This window comes from Aquarana catesbeiana, linkage group LG10, assembly GCF_042186555.1.
Source record: "Aquarana catesbeiana isolate 2022-GZ linkage group LG10, ASM4218655v1, whole genome shotgun sequence".
NCBI classification, from domain to species: domain Eukaryota; kingdom Metazoa; phylum Chordata; class Amphibia; order Anura; family Ranidae; genus Aquarana; species Aquarana catesbeiana.
In genome coordinates this window covers 211318173-211339923 of record NC_133333.1, presented here as the reverse complement: position 1 = coordinate 211339923, position 21751 = coordinate 211318173, and the positions used below count along the sequence as shown (strand labels likewise).

Below are 21751 nucleotides of genomic sequence, written 5' to 3'. Positions count from 1 at the left end.
CAAAAGAAGGCTACAGGGAAGGCTGCAGGGCAGCGTGGAGGAAAGGCTGCAGGGAAGAGAAGAAAATGATGACCTGGGTTCAGTCTGGTCTGACAGAAGACGCAGGCTGTTGTAGGACCACAGTCTGGGGACATCTAGATCATCTGCTGGTGCTGTTGATCTCTGGGATTCTTGGACCAGATTGTGCTCCCTCTTATATGGACTCCGCAAGATCCCAATTTTCTGGTACACCGACTTTTTCCAGCGTTGACTTCCTCTTTATTTTATTTTGACCATGAATAAATGGATCATTTTTTGAGTTTAGCAAAAGACTTTTTATGTTTTTTCTTTGAAATCATTGATTTTACACACAATGTTAAATTAACAAGGGACAACAATCTCATTGAGTTAGAAAAAAAACACACCAAAAATACATTACTAATGTTAATAATGTTCAAGTGGTAAGTCTTGAAAATCCAAAAATTTACGTAACCAAAAACGGTGCTTTGGGTTAACTTTATCTAAAAACTAAAAAATAATCACTATAAAAAAAAAAAAAAAACAGAATAATGGGTTCTTTGTGTTAACTTTACAAACCTAAAAAAAAAAAAGGGGAAAAAGTATTATTAGTATGGAAACATTGTTTTTAAAATGCATACTATATCATTCATGAGATCAAAGAGAAAAAGAATCCAGAAATCAGTTTGGGAGAACTCTGATTATGAACAGCAAAACACCTTCGTTCTTTATAGAGCCTTCGTAAAGAAGAAATAAAATGCGCTGCATTCAACGATCACAGATTTTGCAGCGTGATGAATGTGCTACCTACAATACGAACACTAGTTTTACTAGACCGAGTGCTTCCGTTTAGTTTTTGCTTATGAGCATGCGTCGTTTTTTTGTCCGTCGGACTAGCATACAGACGAGCGGACTTCGGGGTCCGTCGTACTTACGACGTAAAGATTTGAAGCATGCTTCAAATCTAAAGTCCGTCGGATTTGAGGCTAAAAAAGTCCGTTGAAAGTCCGGAGAAGCCCACACACGATCGGATTACCAGCCAGCTTTAGTCCGTCAGCGTCCGTTGGACTTTTGTAGACGAAAAGTCCGACCGTGTGTACGCGGCATAAGAAACGAATTCTAGGCCTGTGGCAACTGAATCAATGTCAGTATGGATCTACTCTCAGGAGAAAGTAGTCTGGATAGAGTTCTTACCATGAATTTTCTGTTGGTTAAGTTGGGGCCCTTGAAGACGTTGGGGCATGTGTCAATAGTTGCAATCTTGCACCTGATAGGTCGGGCTGAAAGGGATGGGGTTCTTTAAGATACAACTTCAACAAAAAGCAGGAAAAAGTGGCCAAGCTGGGCCTAATATAGAAGCTGCGGAATGCTGGGCAGTTGTGTGTGTAGTATTTTGGTAAAAAATACAAGCTTCTTGCGTGTGAAAAATATAAACAATGTCAAAATGATTTCACACAACTCTGAAAGACGTCAAAGTAGCAGTTCTATCTTCAAAAAAATATTTGCATAGCACATATTTCACACATACCAAGTCACCCTGTACATTCGTAAAATACAAATAACTAAACAGAATGTGTGGATTAGAACTGCGGCCTTCTCTCACAGCATTGACGAACCATCAGGAAAATTCAAGGGTTCTATTCATAAAAATTTTTATTTTTGGTAGCCAGCCCAGCTCATGGGCGGTGGGTTTGGGATTGTGTCTGGCTTCCGGGGTTGCGATGCGCAGCAGTCCTTTCCACCTCCCCGTCCCCATGTTTGCGGTGAGGGTGCGGGGATTGACCTTCTGTGCATCGGCGTCATGCATACACGCCCCATTCACGGCATCATATGACGCTGTGGTGGAGGGACGGTCTTCTTACATCTCTCGCCGGAGATGGGGTGGGCTTGGATACACTGTGAACGTAGGTGCTGTTAGTGGAACATGCCTTCCTCGCCTCCCCCTAGCTGTAATAGCGTTTTGGCATGACGGTGGCGGGGACCCACCCTGGACCGGGGTAAATCAGCCTGGGCCGGCCAGCAGAGCGCTTCACATGTTCCTATCACCAGGAAGGGACTCTACCCTCGCTTCTCACGCAATCACACACTTCAGGTAATAGGGGGGGGGGGGTCACCTCCTGACTCCATCTACACACATTGGTTTAGTTTTGTTTGTCCCCTTAGCACTCCTACTGGAGTGTATAATAACACTTTACATTTGGTTTGCACCTATTTTGTTTTTGTGGTCTCACTTATACACAATACTCCTACACTTATTGTAGTTCCCCTTTGGGAACACATAGGTGGCTCACTTATTAGACACTTCATTTTTCCACTTATATTCATTCACTCACACATTTTATTTATTTTTTTACACAGGGACGGGGACTGTGTTGTGGCGACCTGGCCTGCCCCCTGGCCGCTTCCTTTGGTCTGGAGGGGGTTTCCGGCCTCATCCCCAGGTCAGATATTTTATCTGAGGCCCCCCGTCATTTCCCATTTAGAAGCTGGGCATAGCCTGGAAGCTGATTTGTAATAGATATGTTGCTTTTCCTTGAGAGTATTACATACTAATAGAGATTTTATCTACCTATTTTTTTTTAGTACCACTCCTAATCATGTTTATATGGAGAGAGAGAGAGAGAGAGAGAGAGAGAGAGAGAGGGGGGGGGGAGAGAGGGAGGGGGAGAGAGAGAGAGAGAGAGACCTGCTTCCTGAACCTCCCAGGGTTCAATCCGCAGCAGTCAGTCCTAGGGTCCACTACCTAGCGGTGCACTTCTGACTCCTACAGAGTGCATCTGTCACCTAGCCTCAAGGTGACCTGACAACTTAGAGGCACCTCTCTACTCTGTAGCTCCTGCTGGATTTTGCTTCTAATCCCCTTGTGGAGGCTGCCATTTGTGGATGGACATTTTACCTATCACATTGCTATAATCTTTTTATATGGACTATAAACTGAAAGACCTATAAATAAATGTTTGTGGAACGAATTATCTGAGTTTTCATTATTTCTTATGGGGAAATTTGCTTTGATATACAAGTGCTTTGGACTACAAGCATGTTTCCGGAACTAATTATGCTCGCAATCCAAGGTTTTACTATATATACCATAGTTTGTGGACTTTATAACTTTCCTACAGACTAAATAATATACACTGATTTTGGTTATTTTAACCAAAGAAATGTAGCATGCATACACTTGTTTTTTTGGTCTTTTTAGTTTATTTTGCAAATAATAAAAAAATAGCGGTGATTAAATACCAGAGAAACAACAGAAATGAAGAAAAACTTGTTTTTTTCCAAATTTTTGGTCTTTTTTTGTTTATCATAAAAAAAAAAAAAAAAAAAAAGCAGTGGTGATTAACCACTTGCCGACCGTCTTTCGCATATATACTAAGGCAAGGCTGCTCAGCTGTGCAAAGCGACGTACCTGTACATCATTCTGTGCATGTGATATTGCGGGCAGGTGCGCACCAAGGGAGCTCACCTGCGGGTCTGGCGGACTCTATGTCCACCGGCCACCCATGATCGCGGTTTGAGGAGGCAGAATGAGGATCTTCCAATGTAAACAAGGCGGATTCCTGTTCTGACAGAGGAGGAGAAAGAGATCAGCTGTTCCTAGTGATCAGGAACAGCAATCTCTCTCTACTTCCAGTTAGTCCACTCCCCCCACAGTTAGAAACACCTCCCAGGGAACACTTAACCCCTTGTTCGCCCCCCCCAGTGTTAACCCCTTCCCTGCCAATGCCATTTATACAGTGATCAGTGCATTTTTATAGCACGATTACTGTATTGGTGTCACTGGCCACCAAAAAGTGTCACTTAGGGTCAGATTTGTCCGCCGCAATCCCGCTAAAAATCGCTGATCCCCGCCATTGCTAATAAAAACAATAAAAAAAATAAATTAAAAAGTCCCTAAATCTTTCTCCTATTTTGTAGACGCTATAACTTTTGCACAAACCAATCAATATTCGCTTATTGCGGGGCTTTTTACCAAAAATATGTAGCAGAATACATAATTGGCCTAAATTGATGAATAAATTCGTTTTTTTCCATTTTTTTTTTTTTGGATAAGTATTATAGCAGAAAGTAAAAAATTGTTCTCCTTTTCAAAATTGTCGCAGAGGTGATCAAATACCACCAAAAGAAAGCTCTATTTGTGGGGGGGAGGACATAAACTTTGTTTTGGTACAACATTAAACGACCGCGCAATTGTCAGTTAAAGTGACGCAGTGCCGTATCGCAAAAAATGGCCTGGTCATTAAGGGAGTAAATCCTTCCGGGGCTGAAGTGGGTAAATACCACCAAAAGAAAGTTCTATTTGTGTGAAAAAAATTATAAAAATTTCATATGGGTACAAAGTTGCATGACTGCTCAATTGTCATTCAAAGTGCGACAGTGCTGAAAGCTGAAAATTGGCCTGGGCATGAAGGTGTTGAAAGTATTTGGTAATGAAGTGGTTCATAGAGACATTTGTCATTGTCGGAATGTTCTTTTCTATTCTAGTCACAATTGTTTAAATATTTGTTTTAGCTTTGCCTTTGGGGACCAAATCCTGTTACATACTAGAAGTTCGTTTTCTTCAGCCCGCTGGGTTGAACTAAAAAAAATCTATAGAACAATGTAAAAGAGAACTAACTGTCTATGAAACTGTATAAACAAAACTACCTATAAAACACTGATAGTATTAAGTAGTGTAAATAATGACTGGATCTGGATCCTATTGCATGGGTTTGAACATTCTCCAACTGTGTGAACCAAAAGTGTAGTGTATATTGAATCTGACTTTCATGTAGCACTGTGATAATGGAATTTCTCTTTCTGATAGTACATGTTGCAAATGTATAAAGTATAGAATCTTCACAGTAAAGTAAGGATCGAACAGTATTTATCTCACAGGCTGGTTGTACAGAAGTCAGTCGGCAGATCAACTTCTGTTCAACCACTGTCCCAATATATGGTTCAAAATTTGCTGGTCCCTGCTGAACTGGCCAAATTTCGATCCATGTACAGCTGGCTTAAGGCCCCTTTCATATGAGCAAATTGGTGTGGTAAATCCAGACGGTTAGAAAAAAAGTGACTCAGCCGCCTGTCAGAACCTGGCAGTGGCTGTCAGGTGTCCCCATCAACATTGATGCGGCCATGAGGCTGTACTTTGTAGCACAGTAACATAAAAAAAAAAAAAGAGCCCTGTCATGTTTGATAGGCGATCCTACCTGCCAGCCTGCCCCATAGAAGCAGATGTGGTTGCGCTAAAGCTGTATTTAATCAAAGTGGCTGCAGCAAACTGAAGTGGATATTAGTGCAAAATCCCTCTTCTAATAGGCATCTGATGGGCGGCATATTTGATGCTAATTGCCTATTAGCTGAGAGCCAGCTGCTGCTGACGAAGCGATCCACCGGGAGATCATGAGTCAGCAGCTATGCCCATGTAAACAGGGGCTAAAAGTCCTTTTACATGGGTGGACCGATCAGATCCACCTGTTAGTTTTTCAAGCAAATCTGAACAGGAGCTCAGTGTTAGTCTATGGGAAGGTAGAACTAAACGGACATGTGTCTATGTACATCCCATTACCTCCAAGTTTGTCTAGGTCCAGAAAGAAAAAAAAATGCAAAAAGGTTGGCAGATCTCATTATCAGCTGTAAACTAGATTTAAGCACTGTCCTAACAAAGGGTGTGAAAGATCTAGAAGTTGGCTTTCTGTGTCAGTGGGGACATACCAACATATTCATTTCCTCTTATTTCAAAATTGTTCAGAGTAGATTGCCCAAGGTCTGCTCCAAAGACACACCTACAAAGGTAAGAAATATTTTGGGAAACTATTTTTAGGTATGCTATGTTAATGAGAAAATATAACAAATATATACTGGGGTTTTCTCAAATTTGACTGCAGAAGCGGAAAAACATCCTGTGGGTATAATACTATGGAAACTGATATTGTGCTTCTGGATTTACTACCTAGTAAATCACGGTCCCGGAACAAAAGCCACGCTTGTGGCTTCATGAACTTTTTTTGTGCAGAACTACCTTACAAAACCTCAAATGCTGTGAAACACGTTGGGCACAGTTATCCAAAGATTTGGGTGAAGCACTTTAATATTTTTAATGTAAGCTGTGCAATATTGTGAAGAGGAAAGAGAATCTAATAGAAAAGAATCAGTTGGCAGTATTAGGAAAGAGAGAAATTAGAAAAGTATATCAAGTAATTTTGAGATCTTGGTTATGCTGGCCATACCCTATTAGATATTTTTTTCTTCACCCTGCAGGCTATATAGCTATATGGCGCAGACTGGTGAATCTCCTGTTGTTCCTAATGTATACCTGAACAGCAGCTGCATCCAATTGGATGTAGCCACTGTTCAGTTGAAAATTTTATGTCCAGCTCCTCCAATTTTTCAATCAAGGAATGTCAGGCATGGGGGAAGGGCCAGACATATAGTGAAATTCGGGTGGTTTATCAGGAACCGGATGAACTTTGCATAGTATGGCAAACTTTAGGAAGAATGAGAGAAATAGAAAAGGACATGTAAAGGAGAATAGAAATAAATATCGGAAAAGTATAGTGTATTGGAATGCAACTGACCAAGAGTATAGAGCGGTCATTTTTCAACCAGGGGTGCCTTGGCAAAATGCCTAAAAATTGCCCCAAATTGCCCAACAATTTGCCTTTTTTGTTACAAACCCCAGGTTTTTTATTGTGCACCATTACATGCTTGGGCACTGTGAGGGACACCCGCTGGCATCCTAACAACTAGTGATGTAATTGGTTGCTAAGGAGTACTTTAGTTCCCTGCATCTCTGCTTGCCCCTCTCCATCAGCACTGGGATCACTTTTTAGCTGAGCGAGTAGGAAGAGGAATGCTGGAAGTACCAGTGTGCAAAGGTGCATTAGCTTTGTAAGAATAGATCTCCTCTAATGTTGGGTGTCCTACGTGTCCTACGTGTGGATGTTGCTGCGTTATGTCAGTCTATTTGTTTAGTTATTTGCATTTTAGAATAAGATGCCTTAAGATGGTGCTGAATTTTAAAAAGGTGCCTTGACTAAAAAAAAAAAAAAAAAAAAAAAAAAAAGAGTTGAGAAACACTGGTGTAGAGGAAGAGGAGGAAGATTAGAACAGAAGGGTAATAGTAATGCCCATACCAGTGTTGCACAGCCCTTATTATAGTTGATGCTATCCGCTATTGCTGGAGTGTGGAATAAAATGTAATTATTTATTATGAAGAGGCAACAAGTAATAAGAAAAAAAAAGAATACAAATGTTTTGAATAGTTGAAAATAAAAATTATATTTGAGTATTCAGTGGTGATGTTTTCTGCTAGAAAAGGTAAAACCCAGTAAAGCGTACAAAAGAGAACTTGCTGGTGGACCCCTGTGCCTGAACTGGTACCCCCCCACCCACTCTTAGGCACAGATGTGCGAATTCACACTTTCATGTTTTTGCAACGATCATTTGCATGGGCGATCATGCATGGAAGCCCACTGACTCTTTTATTTATGTTCGTCCTAAGTAAACGCTACAGTCTCATTGTCTTTTGCCTTTGTTCAGATTTTGTTATTGGAAATATTGTTACAAAGTTACAGGTATACAAACATATAATCAAGATTACAGCAATCAACCATTTAAAGGTTTTACCCCCTTCATGACCAGACCATTTTTTGCTATTCAGCACTGCGCTACTTTAACTGGCAATTGCACGGTCATGCAATACTGTACGCAAATTTAATTTATATCTTTTTTTACACAAATATTTTTGATCACCACTGGGTTTTTTTTTGTTGTTTTTTTTTTTTTATTGCAAAAATGTAGCGGTACCCCCCGTATAGGGGCTGCTAAGTGATGTGGCCCTTCTGTCACCCTGCCCAGCCCGGTGTTCACTCCTCAGTCACTCTCAGGCAGAAAACAGTCCATGTGCTTGTTTTTGTTATTTTTATTAGAGAATTTAACTTGGATTGGGTAAGGGGATTATGAGATGCCCTGCAAATTGTATATCAATTAATCGGTGGATTGTATATCAATCAATGGAGACAACTATGTACACTTCTCTGTACATAATACTTCTCCAAACTCCTCCTGCACAACTCTTGCGTGCAGACTATTGCTCTCTCTTTCTTCCTCCTGCACAGCTCTTGCCTCTCAGGAACATCTAGCACGTGGTTAGGCCCGACACTGACTCAGCCAGGCCCAAGTAACTTGCTTTTTTGCAGGCAGGGACCGCGGGCCCCTATGGTGTAGCAGAAAATAGAAAGTCCTTTGTGCTAGCTCTCCTATAGGTGAACTACTGCTCCCAGTCAGTCCTCTTCAGGCCCTTCCAGCCCTCCTGGCTGCAGCTGCCCCGACTTCACTACCCATAAAATTGCAGTCCACACTACTGGCTCTGCACCCATCTCTGACTGCATACTCCCAGTCCTCTCAGGCGTGCCTCCCCAGTGCTTCTGACTGCATGTCACTCACCAGCCCTCCTGGCTGCAACCGGTGGTTCTCTCCTGAAGACTTGCCCGGCCGTACTAGCTCCTGTTGTCGTCTCTTGCTCCTCCTGTGCCACCTATTCAGAGCCTCCACAGAATTCCTGGAGGGCTCCGTCCTGCACCCGAGCCCAGGCCCAAGGTCACCCCCCCAGACTGAGCCTGCTTACATTTGCCTATACTCACAGAAGAAAACATATCTAGCACCTACCTATGTAGAGGGTGCTACAAACATATACTGTAGCTACTTTTTTGCTTTTTCTATAAGTGATCACGTAACCTTTGTTCTTAGCTGCATAAGGGTTTTAAAGAGGTGGGGGTGGAGACTGCAGGGGGGGCGTGTCAGCAAGAGACAAAGCGCAATACTCTCATCTTTCCAGTGAATGGCTGTGCAGGGAGGGCATGTCAGCACAAGTCTGACCATTGGAGGACAAGCAGGCTGTTCTCCCAACATAGCCAGAAAACTAACCATGCTGGGAAGGCTGTGCTCACATGCCTAGTGTGGTCAGTTTGAAATAAAAAAGCAGGGGGACAGGAAGGGTTACCAGACATTTCACACAAAGGAATAAATACAAAAAGGATCAGGATCGTTTTTAACACAAGTACATGGTACAGCAGACACATATCAGGATTATGGAATGTTGGGATAAAACTTGAAAATGATCACTTGCAGTGGGTCTGCCTGCACTGCAAGGGCTGATTACTGTAAGTGATTTAAAATAGGACTGATCATTGGAGGAGCGTACACAGAGTTTCCATCATAGCTAGAGAACTGACCACGGTGTGCTCTTTTGCTTAGTGTGGTCAGTTTTTAATAGGAAACCAGAGGGACTGGCAGGAGCACAAGGGATTTCACACGAAGGAAGCAATTCAAAGTGAACAGGATATTTTCTCATATAAGTACATGGTACAGAAGTAATATGAAGTGTTGGGGTAACAAACGCTTTCAGTCTAGGGGACTTGTTAAAGTAGATTTACTTACCTGATTTTCTACTGCTGCACACTGCTAGAATGGTCCCTGCAATCTCTATACTCCAGACGTCATCAAGACCAATGCAGGGTCCATAGGCCTGCATTGGATGTGATGATGCTGAGGGAAAATTCATCACCAGAGCGTGGAGAGCGCCTCCTGCTGAGCAAGATGGTGAAAAAAGGCTAACTCACCCCAAAACTAAACAAGCAATTAACCAATGCAGTGTGGGTGCAACCCCACTACAAGGGACAATTTTTGGCTTTAAAGCTGAACTCTAAGTATGGATATCAGGTCCAACTTAGACCAATGTAAATATGCCTGTGCATTGTGTTAACTGTTTTAGATCCGCGCTGTAGCCGATCTGCTTTGCCAGGAGTACATCTATTGATAGCGTGAGAAGAAAAAAAGCCGATCACCGGCTTCTGTTGGAAGGGACATCGGTCCCAAAGAGGAAGAGCCTGTTATGTGCCCACCAGTACCACCTTCCACAAATCAGTGCCCACAGTGCCACAAATCCGTGCTCGCAGTACGTAAGTGCCAGCAATCAGTGCCACCTATCAATGCCCACCAGTGGTGTCAATCAGTGCCACCTAGCAGTGCTACCTATCAGTGGCACCTACCTGTGCTGATCAGTGCCCATTACTGCCACCCATCAGTGCCCATTACTGCCACCCATCAGTGCCACCTATCAATGCCCTTCAGTGCCGCCCATGAGTGCCACCATCAGTGTCCAATGCCACCTATCAGTGCCCACCGGTGCCACCTCATCAGTGTCCATCAATGCAGCCCATCAGTGCCCATTAGTGCAGCCTCATCAGCGTACATCAATGAAGGAGAAAAAAATTACCTGTTTGCAAAATCTATTAACAAAATATAAAACGGTTTTGTATTTTTTTAATAACATTCAGTCTTTTTTAACAAAAAATAAAAAACCCAGAGGTGATCAAATACCACCAAAAGAAAGCTCTATTTGTGGGAAAAAAAATAATAAAAATGTCATTTTTGTACAGTGTTGTATGACCGCGCAATTGTCAATCAAAGAGTGACACCGCTAAAAGCTGAAAATTGGTCTGGGCAGGAGGGGGGTTTAGGTGCCCTGTAAGCAAGTGGGTAGCCGCTTGCCAACCGTCTGCCGCAGTTATACTGCGGCAGAACGGCACAGGCAGGCGAATCGCCGTCATGGGCCACTAGCACGCCCTCTGCTCGCCAACGGACCCGATGCGAGTGCCCGGCGGTCTCGATCACCGCTGTGCTCCTGCGATCGCTCAGGGCACACGGAGAACCGGGAGCTGTGTGTGTAAACACACAGTTTCCGGTTCTCTGAGGGGAGAACTGACAGATCCTCTGTTCATACAGAGTCTGAACAGGTGATCTGTTAGTTTCCCTGCACAGTCCCCATCCCCCTTCAGTTAGAACACTTCCTAGGACACACATTAACCCCTTCACTGCCAGTGACATTTTTACAGTAATCAATGCATTTTCCCAAAAATGTGTCAAAATTGTCTGACGTGTCTGCCATAATGTCGCAGATAAAAATCGCTGATCACCGCTAGTAAAAAAATAAAATAATAATTAATAAAAATGCCATAAATCTATCCCCTATTTTGTAGACGCTATAACTTTTGTGCAAACAAATCAATATACGCTTATTGCGATTTTTTTACCAAAAATATGTAGAAGAATACAAATCGGCCTAAACTGAGGAAAAAAAAAGTTTTTTTATATATTTTTGGGGATATTTATTATAGCAAAAAGTAAAAAATATTTTTTTTTTCAAAATTGTCGCTTTTTTTTGTTTATAGTGCAAAAAATAAAAACCACAGAGGTGAGCAAATACCACCAAAAGAAAGCTCTATTTGTGGGGAAAAAAGGACGTCGATTTTGTTTGGGGAGCCACATCGCACGACCGCGCAATTGCCAGTTAAAGCGACGCAGTGCCGAATCGCGAAAAGTGCTCTGGTCTTTGGCCAGCCAAATGGTCCGGGGCTGAAGCGGTTAAAGTGACAATAACTGCAACAGGCAGCGCTACGAGAGTGATCACCGCTGCCTTCCAAGTCCCCTGCTAAGTGGCTGCTCTGCTGCATTGCAAACAAATTAATGCAAAGTGTTCCCTGATTGGACGAGGTGCAGAGGTAGGGGAGGTGAGATCACATGCTCTACCTCGTCCAACCACAGAATGCTTTGCATTCATTGGGAAAGACTCAAGGCATTCTATGAATGGTGCCCGTGAGGAGCGAGCAACCCCCTGTAGTTATGCAGCAGGGAAACTACTCGGCACGGGCCCCAGGAGACAGCAGAGATCACCGTAGTAGTCATAGTTTCCACAGCGGTCCCATGGGTATGGCATATGCATACTTACATTATTCCACGCTGGACCAATGTAACTGCACAATAAAATCCATAAGTAGAAATCAGATTTAATCAAAGTAAAACAAGATTATAGCAGTACATAATTATAACTAAATGAATGCTGGATTGCAGTAAAAGGAAAACATAGAAGAGACCCCAGGTACTGACCTCCCTGCTCTGGACTCCTCTGCCATCACAGATCATGGTCCAGTTCATGTTTGCTCATTTTTCTCCAGCAGCCATTATTCCTTCATCAGATATAAGAGGGGGCCCAGGGCTTCCTTGGATCCTTCTGAAAGTTACTTCGCAGACATCTGTCTGTTCAATCAACAGGTGCTACACTGTCTCAAGCAATTGTTGTTTGTGCAGGTTACAGTATCATAGAGGCTTCGGGAGGAGGAAGTCTGATGGGTGTTCCTCCTCAATGTGTAGGCCTGCCCAGTGCCCAGATCACAAGAGGCTTTCACTTCGGCATGACCCTCCCCTTCCAGTCCTGAGTCAGCTGTCATTACCAAACCCTGTGTTTAGACAGGCAGATCATGGAAAAGTAATGCAAAGGGGACGAGGCAGGATTCCTCAACATGCAAAGAAACATACGTCTGCATTGTTTAGGAGGTTTTGTCATACCTCCCAACGTTTTGAGATAGGAATGAGGGACACCTACTAGCAAATGTATGTAGACCAAGGGCGGACTGATAACTCATGGGGCCCCCGGGCAATAGGAGATTATGGGGCCCCCGGGCAATAGGAGATTATGGGGCCCCCAGGCAATCAGAGATTATGGGGCCACACAGTATACACACACACAGTATACAATCACACAGTATACACATACATGTACACACAGTATACTTAGACAGATGTAAAAAAACACAGATTTATACATACTGTCCCTGGTTTTACTGAGGCTGGCAACCCTGATGGGGCCCCCTAGTGGCCCAGGGCCCTCGGGCAGTGCCCAAGTGGCTCAATGTTCAGTCCGCCCCTGATGTAGACCAGTGTTGCCAACCTACCAGATTGAAATTTACTGACACGACACCCATATTTTACTGGCACTGTCAAGTTTTCACTGGCATATCTAAAAGTTACAAAATTACAGTCCTAAGTGCAAATTTCAGTATTTAGGCTACAAACAAGTACAATTTCCAATTAGCAAAGTGATTTAAGGTAGATATTAAGGCAAAAACATATTTCTTATTTTATTTTCGATACAGTAAGTAAGCAGCTCAGGGACAGGAATCGAGAGGACAAGAAATTAGAATGGGCGGCTCACACACATGAAATTGACTCTTAGAGCCCTTTCACACTGTGCCGCCCTGGGCGTCAGCGGTAAAGCGGCGTTATTTTTAGCGCCACTTTACCTTCCTTTTAGCGGGGCGGTTTTAACCTCCGCTAGCAGCCAAAAAGGGGTTAATTCCGCAGCGTTTTGCCAGCTGTATAGCAGCGCTGCCCCATTGTTTTCAATGGGCAGGGGCGCTTTAGGAGCGGTGAGTTCACCGCTCCTAATGAGCTGCAAAGAAGGACTTTTTCAGACGCCCTGCCAGCGCAGCGCCCCAGTGTGAAAGCGCTCGGGCTTTCACACTGGGTTTGCAGCTGAGGCTTCTTTCAGGCACTTTACAGGCGCTATTTTTATTGCTAAAGCGCCTGAAAAACGCCCCCAGTATGAAAGGGGTCTTACAGTGACACTGACAGCGGCACAGATGATGATGGCACCTCACCAACATGACACATCCCCTCCTGGAATGGAGAGTCACAGTGACCCTCTCTCTTCATGCCAGGTGGTCCCTTCAGTCCAGCCCCGGCTTGCCTTCCTCCTGTTCCGCAGACCTGCACATGAGGCTCGGGCTGCTCCGATCCCTTGCATCATGACTTCACGTGACACACTGCCGGTACAGTCCGAACACACTGTAGCAAGCACTCGGATGGTTTTCGGCCAAGTGTCACAGCCATATTTTTTACTGGCAACCTTTTTTTTTCATTGGCAGGAGAAAAGTGCCCATTTTTTCTGGGAGTTGGCAACAATGATGTAGACATAAGATACGCCCCCTGCCACACCCCCTTAAAGGAGAATTAACCAAAAAAAGTTAATTAAATCCACAAGTGCTTTTTTTTACTCCTATTCCTTAATATTGGCTTTTAAATTTGCAAATACAGCAATTTAGAATTTGGATGAGCAGTTTAGTACTGGGAAACACTTTTTGAAAGATAAAAAGTGCATTTTATATACAACTATATACATCAGACTAAAATGAGGGACAAATGAGGAGGAATGAGGGACAGAGGGACAAATCAGGGACAGTTGGGAGCTATGGTTTTGTTGCAGACTAAAAGGGCTCATTCACAGGAATGTTCTGCTCCATGCAATGTTCAAAGCCTTTTTATAAACGACCACAGAGCTGCTTGCAGGTGGCCCATACACAGTGAACAGGTACCCATCGGCTGTACAGACTCAACTGCACAGGTACGGGGATGGATGCACGAACCCGGATGCAGAGCCTGTTGGTCCAGGTCTGTGTACTTGTCTCTGCATACCTGTCAAACTCAGCTGTGCAAGTGTCTCTGCCAGGTTATTACAATCCAAACAAATGACCACTGCCCTCTCAGCAAGGAGTACATAGAAGGGCAACGCAGCATGCAAAACAAAATCAGAGAACTTCCCTTCTCAACTTACCGACAAGCCTGCAATCAACCGAATTATCCAGTCTAAAAGTATGCCATAAAAACGGGTTTAAGCAGGCCATACATGGTCGAATTTCAAACAAATTTTCTTTTCAAAATCGGAAAGTAGGTTTTTATTTTGTGATCCGATGATGCCACCATTGATTTTCAAAATTTGGCCGACCAAGCCTTCAATTTCACCTCATGTTGCTACAGAAAAGAATTTTCGTGGCCGGGAATCTTCTTTTCTCTCCGTAAATTTTCTTTTCTTGCACATGCACATTTTTTTTTTATTATTACATTTCTCGCACGATTCTCCCATCCTTGATTAGAAAATCGTTAGTTTTTCAAAAAATTTCCAACATGTCCGATTCCTCAAATTTGATTGCCGCGCAAAAATTGACCGTTGCTGCAGCCCACTAATGGTACGAAATTCGTACGAAAATTCTTAGATACAATTTTCGAAAGAAGATTCTTTCGAAATTCGAACCGTGTATGGCCGGCATTAGTCTGCACACATTTGCAAATACTTGCGTAAGCTGCAAAGCCCTGTCAAGGCACCCTGGTATTTTCTGTAGTCCTAAGACCCCTTTCACACTGGGGGGGTTTTCAGGCACTTTAGCGCTGGAACTAGCCTCTGCTAAGCGCCTGAAAACAGCCTCCCTTTCATTGCAGTGTGACTTTTCTCACTGGGGCGGTGCGCTTGCGGGAGGTTCCGAAAAGTCCTGCAAGCAGCATCTTTGGGGCAGGTTGGGAGCGCTGTATTTAGTGCTTCCAAAATGCCCTGCCCATTGGAATGAATGGGCTGCACTTTCAAAGCGCCTGAAAAGCCCCTTTTTTGGGGTTAAAAGTTCCCAGCTAGCAGCCGAAAAGCGGTGCAAAAGTGCAGCTAAAACGTGCAGTGCTTTAGCGCTAACGGAGGGGCGGCTGCGTTTGAAAGGGGTCTTACTCTAAATTTTAAAAGCCTCCACAATGAAAGCACATGCATTATAATGGATAGGCAGAGGGCAGGTGAGCAATACGCTGATGATGCAGATGCGGTCAAAATTTGCTCAGTGTACAGCCAGCTACAAGAACCAGGAAGAGACAGCCGGCCCCTTGGTGTCATTAGTAAAGAAGATGGTGGTACAACACCTGGTGGATTGCAGCAGGACGATGCTGGATGCATATGTGTTTTGAGGATAACCCAGTGAACAGAGGGGGGAGGTTCCTCTTTAGCCCACGTTCACACTGAGGGCCGGTTCGAAATCGCGCAGGTTTGGCTGAACTCGCACAATTTCAAACCGGTATTTCATTCCGACTTCGGGGGTGATTTGACAGACATCTGTGGGGGGCTCATGCATAGAAGTCTATACAAATCACCCCTGAACTCGCCAAAAGTGGTGCAGTAAACTACTTTTGGGAATAGGTGCGGCGCCGCAATGTGCTTCACATCGATTTGGACGGTGCCGGCGATTTGACATGCGATTTGACAGCGATTTTGTCTAGAGTGAAATTTCGGTAGTATGCCAGTGCTAATAACATAAGAAGCATCAAAAGAGTTCCCGATTATTAGTAGAGATCGAGAGCTGTTTTGACAGCTCAGTCTCTGTGTTAGGAGTGCGCAGTGTACTTGCTATCAGCGCAGACATTAGCAGCCCCTAGAAGCATGTGTGTGGGTGTTAAAGGCCACTCTCTGCACATATGCGCTATGTGGATGGCAATACCCACCTCCCTGCTGCAGCATCACTCTGACATGGCAGCTGTCCCCCGCTGGCTCTTAGCCTGAGAACTGGGAGATCACATGACCGCTGATTGCTCAGTTCTCGGTCCACTCAGAGCGAAGAGCAGTGACTGTCAGTTACCTCTCTCTGCTCTGCCCCTTCAGCACTTACTGGGGCAGTGGACTGTGGAGGAAGCAGGAGATGCAGACTCAGGCTCTCGGAGGGGTGCTGAAAAGCTGAGCCAGCTGCTGGTCAAGCGTCTGGGTGGATCTCGACATTATTGTTGGGATTTTCTCAGAGAGACTGGAGTGACTCTGACATCAGCCGGCAGTGAACTTTAGCATGCTATTGGCTGATTCTGGTGCACAGGAGAGCACAAGTAATTCCACACCTATGACCCAGAAGACAAGTATGACCAAACAAGCTTTGACCATACTTTGCTTATAAAGAAAAAACTAAAAGCAAAACAATTTCATTTGAAATAGAGTTAGGAAGGGTTATAACCCCTGTCAGGTTTTTTTTTGCCATCTGTTTTGCATTAAGGAGATTTCCCTTCACTTCCTGTCTCATTGCCAAAACAGAAAGTGAGAGGAAATCCCTCCAAAGTGAGGGAATCCCTGGTTATCACGAGAGCTACAGTCCCTATTGCAAGTTTTCCCCACTATTACTCGGTAATAATGGTAAGCAAGATAAACAGAGAGGGTGAATCTACCTAATGGGACACAGACAGCAATAAAAACCCGATGGGGGTTCTAATCTATCTCCACTCTACCCAAAGCTTAAAAAAAAAATTTTTTACCTCCATCTATACTTTGAAGTAAACCGTTATTTTGCCTGGATGAAGAAAAGTTCATTTTGTTCACATGATTGCAGTATTTTAGTTTATTGTATTTCATTCTTCAATGGAAGGATGCTAGATTTCTTCTGACCTGTATCCAGCACCTTTACCAATGCTCCTATCTGGAGCTGGGGCGATTGTTCACACAATCGCCCCAGGCGGCTCCCAGCGGGGGTCCAGTGCATCCTGATTTACAGTTTCGGGTCCGATTTCAGCCCAAATTTTTGGCTGAATTTGGACCTGAAATGGACCAAAAGACACCCAGGGCTCCTGTGCAAATTTGCACCGGAGCCGCACAGAAGAGATGTGTGAATCGGCTCTATAGCCGGTCAGAATCTCCTTCTATTGTGAATTGGATGTGGGGAACCCAACCTTAATGACTTGTTCAAGTCTTGCCCATCCTGTCCAACTGGTTCACCTTTTATTTACCTGTGCCGGGCCTAATTACAGCTATTGTGGTTATTGTTCGTCAACAAACATGCCCAGACAGGTGCCATACCCATTCATGACAAACGTCCAGCCACACTGTTAATGGTCGGCCCACAGCATACAGAGTGACGTGTTTTGTCTCATCATGGCAAAGTGAATACGTCACAGCTAAGCTGGCCATACATTATACAATTTGATTGTACAATCTCTGTACAGTGTCCTCTAGACCTACTAAAACTGTAATATGAGGACAAACATGAATAATTCATTCAATTAGTATTGAATCAGGCAGGCCCTTGTACACTCTGTACTATATGATTGATGGTAGAGCTAAAGGAGCTTCCGTTCAATACCATCAGATTGTAGAGTGTATGGTCAGCCCAAGGACCACCATATACGTTACAATCTGATCATAAAATATTAGTACAATCAACTTTAGATGTACCAACACTGATCTAATATGATAACCTACCTAATCTATCTAATTCATCTGTATCCACTCAGGCAGGATCTTGCACCATATGATCTAAAGGAGATTGTACAATCAGATTGTAATGTGTGTGGTGAGCATTTGATGGATGTCAGACAGATCGGGAAATGAGGGGAATATTTCCAATGGGGACACAGGCCATAAAACCCCACAGATGTTCTAAGCCAGTGATCCCCAAACTGCGGCCTGGGGGCAAATGTGGCTCTTTGCTGGCCTTTATCTGATACAAGACACTATTCCTCCCACTGACACCAATGATGGGGCAATATTCCTCCCACTGATATCAACGATAGGGCACTATTCCTCCCACTGATAATAATGATGGGGCACTATTTCTCCCACTGACACCAATGATGGGGCACTATTTCTCCCACTAACACCATTGATGGGGCACTATTCCTCCTACTAACACCAGTGATGGGGCACTCTTCCTCCCAGTGATATCAATGATGGGGCACTATTCCTCCCACTAACCCCAATGATGGGGCACTATTTCTCCCACTGACACCAATGATGGGGCACTATTTCTCCCACTAACACCAATGATGGGGCACTCTTCTTCCCACTGATATCAATGATGGGGCACTATTTCTCCCACTAACACCAATGATGGGGCACTCTTCTTCCCACTGATATCAATGATGGGGCACTATTTCTCCCACCAACACCAATGATGGGGCACTATTCTTCCTACTGACACCAATGATGGGGCATTATTCTTCCTACTGACACCAATGATGGGGCACTATTTCTCCCACTAACACCAATGATGGGGCACTATTTCTCCCACTAACTCCAATGATGGGGCACTCTTCCTCCCACTGATGTCAATGATGAGGCACTATTCCTCCCACTAACATCAATGATGGGGCACTGTTCCTCCCATTAACACCAATGATGGGGCACTATTTCTCCCACTAAGACCAATGAGGGGGCACTATTCCTCCCACTAACACCAATGATGGGGCACTATTCCTCCCACTAACACCAATGATGGGGCACTATTCCTCCCACTAACACCAATAATGGGGCACTATTCCTCCCACTGATATCAATGATAGGGCACTATTTCTCCCACTAACATCAATGATGGGGCACTCTTCCTCCCACTGATGTTAATGATGGGGAACTATTTCTCCCACTAACACCAATGATGGGGCACCATTTCTCCTACTTACACCAATGATGGGGCACTCTTCCTCCCAGTGATATCAATGATGGGGCACTATTCCTCCCACTAACACCAATGATGGGGCACTATTTCTCCCACTGACACCAATGATGGGGCACTATTTCTACCACTAACACCAATGATGGGGCACTGTTTCTCCCACTAACATCAATGATGGGGCACTCTTCTTCCCACTGATATCAATGATGGGGCACTATTTCTCCCACTGACACCAATGATGGGGCATTATTCTTCCTACTGACACCAATGATGGGGCACTATTCCTCCCACTAACACCAATGATGGGGCACTATTCTTCCTACTGACACCAATGATGGGGCACTCTTCTTCCCACTGATATCAATGATGGGGCACTATTTCTCCCACTAACACCAATGATGGGGCACTCTTCCTCCCACTGATGTCAATGATGAGGCACTCTTCCTCCCACTAACACCAATGATGGGGCACTCTTCCTCCCACTAACACCAATGATGGGGCACTATTTCTCCCACTAACACCAATGAGGAGGGCCTCTTCCTCCTACTGACACCAATGATGGGGCACTATTCCTCCTACTGACACCAATGATGGGACACTATTTCTCCCACTAACACCAATGATGGGGCACTATTCCTCCTACTGACACCAATGATGGGAAACTCTTCCTCCCCCTATTACCCCCTAATACCAATGATACATTGTTTTCTCCACTGACGCCAGCACAATTTCTACTCCCAATGACCACACTCCGGCCATCCTAAAGTCTAAAGGACAGTAAACTGGCGCTTTGTTTAGAAAGTTTGGAGACCCCTGTTCTAAGCCACCCCCACTTTATCTAAAGCTAAAAGAACTGTTTTGGCTGAAGATGGGCTTGAAGATAAGTTGTAATTAAGGATGAGCTCCGGCGTGTTCGCACAGCCCATGTGCAGAGCCCGCCAGGAAGTCGGCACTGCGCTAATCACAGGCAGTGAGATATTTCCCGATCTCTGCAGCCGCACATCGGGACAATGTCTCACTGTCTGTGATTAGCGCAGCGCTGTGCCGACTTCCTGGCGGGCTCTTCACGTGGGCTGTGCGAACACGCCTGAGCCCATCCTTAGTTGTAATCATATCTCCTGGGGACCCTAATATTAGATTGTTTGTGTCTCTGTCCCTCCTACAGGTGAGGTGTCCTTCTCTTACAGCTGGCCATAGATTGTTTGAATCTTGGCCGGTTCAGCAGGGACCGGCTGAGATTCCATCCACCTATGGCCAGGCTGATTGCACCCAAGTCGATCCAGTTTTATAATAATTTTTGCATCTATGTTAAAGTTCTAGCATGGGATTATTGCCAGTAGCTATAGCTGCTAGCAATAATCATTGTGTTCTCCCAGCAGGGATGGCACCCCTCGTCCCCCCGCTGGGAGAACACAAAAGCTCTGCAGGAGAGTTTCAGTCAGTTGAACACAGTGTTGATGGGGGAATCGAGTGATTTTCTTTGCAGGAAAGAAAATTGTATAACCTGTGACCTTCCTTACACCAGCATTTTTTTTTTATCCATTTGCCGACCGCCCCATAGCATTTTTACAGGTTGGACGCGCTGTGCAGAATAATTTATATAAACATGGGGCACACGCCGCTTCTGCTATGGTTTATCACACCAAAAGCCATTCAGTGGGTTCCGGCGAAGAGATGTCTGGCATGACCCGCCGATCGTCAGCAAGGCACACAGGACGGAGCTTTGTCTATGTAAGCAAGGCAGAGCTCCATTCTGACAGGGGGGAAGTGATGGCTTTTGTGTCCCTGCAAAGCAGCACACCGTACACATAAACACTGGCTAGGCACACATTTAACCCTTTTGATAACCCTAGATGTTTAACCACTTTCCAGCCAGTGTCATTAGTACAGTGACAGCCCACATTTTTAACACAAATCACTGTATTAGGCTACGTTTCCACTAGTGTGACTTGTCATGCGGCTTGGGACTGCAAACTCGCATGACAAGTCATACCCCATGATTTCCAATGAGTACCGTTCTTATCTGTGTGATTTCAAAGTAGTCCCTGCACTACTTTGGTCCGACTTTGATGCGACCTGAGGTCCACAGACCTCAAGAATACACAGGCATTGCTTCAAGTCACATCAAAATCCTGGTAAAATTGCATTAAAAAAATTGCAGCAAAATCGCGCAACTTTTAGGTCGTAATAGTGGAAATCTAGGCTGAGCCCAGGTTCACACTGACTGCAGGAATGAAATCGTGCGAGTTCAGCTGAACTCGCACGATTTCATTCCCGCATGTCAGTCCCGTCTTCCGGGGGCGATTTCAGAGACATCTGTGTGGGTTGCTGCACAGATGTCAATGGAAATCGCACCCAAGATTCGCCAAAAATAGTACAGAAACTGTTCGGCGTTGCACCGATTCAGACGGTGCTATTGCTGGCAATTGCCGCCAATTTGGCACGCGCTTTGACATGTGGCCTGGTACGGTTCAGGAGGGGGGGCGCTCGCTCGTCCCCACCCCCTGTCCTGTGTGGCTAAGCAGCTGCTGTCAGGGGTTCAGGGGGCGATACTGCTGCCTCCTGAATGCTAGTTTTTTTTTTTTTCCAAACGCCAATTTTTATCTGGGACTAATGCATCGCAGCCACGAGCCAGGTGTTTTGGTTTCCAGTTGCGGTGTGGCCTCATTTACTTGAATTATTATTATTATACAGGATTT

The 21751-nt window shown here is 44.5% G+C and overlaps 1 protein-coding gene across 1 annotated transcript in view; it reads right to left on the bottom strand.

Moving 5' to 3' along the window:
- Positions 1-12210, bottom strand: part of TIRAP (TIR domain containing adaptor protein) — a 60418-nt gene extending 48208 nt beyond the window's left edge. Inside the window, exon 1 of the mRNA XM_073603267.1 lies at positions 11932-12210. Within this exon, the coding sequence (XP_073459368.1) occupies positions 11932-11957 (26 nt within the window). The 5' untranslated portion in view covers positions 11958-12210. The remainder of the gene's footprint in view (positions 1-11931) is intronic.
- Between the last annotated feature and the right edge of the window lie 9541 nt (positions 12211-21751).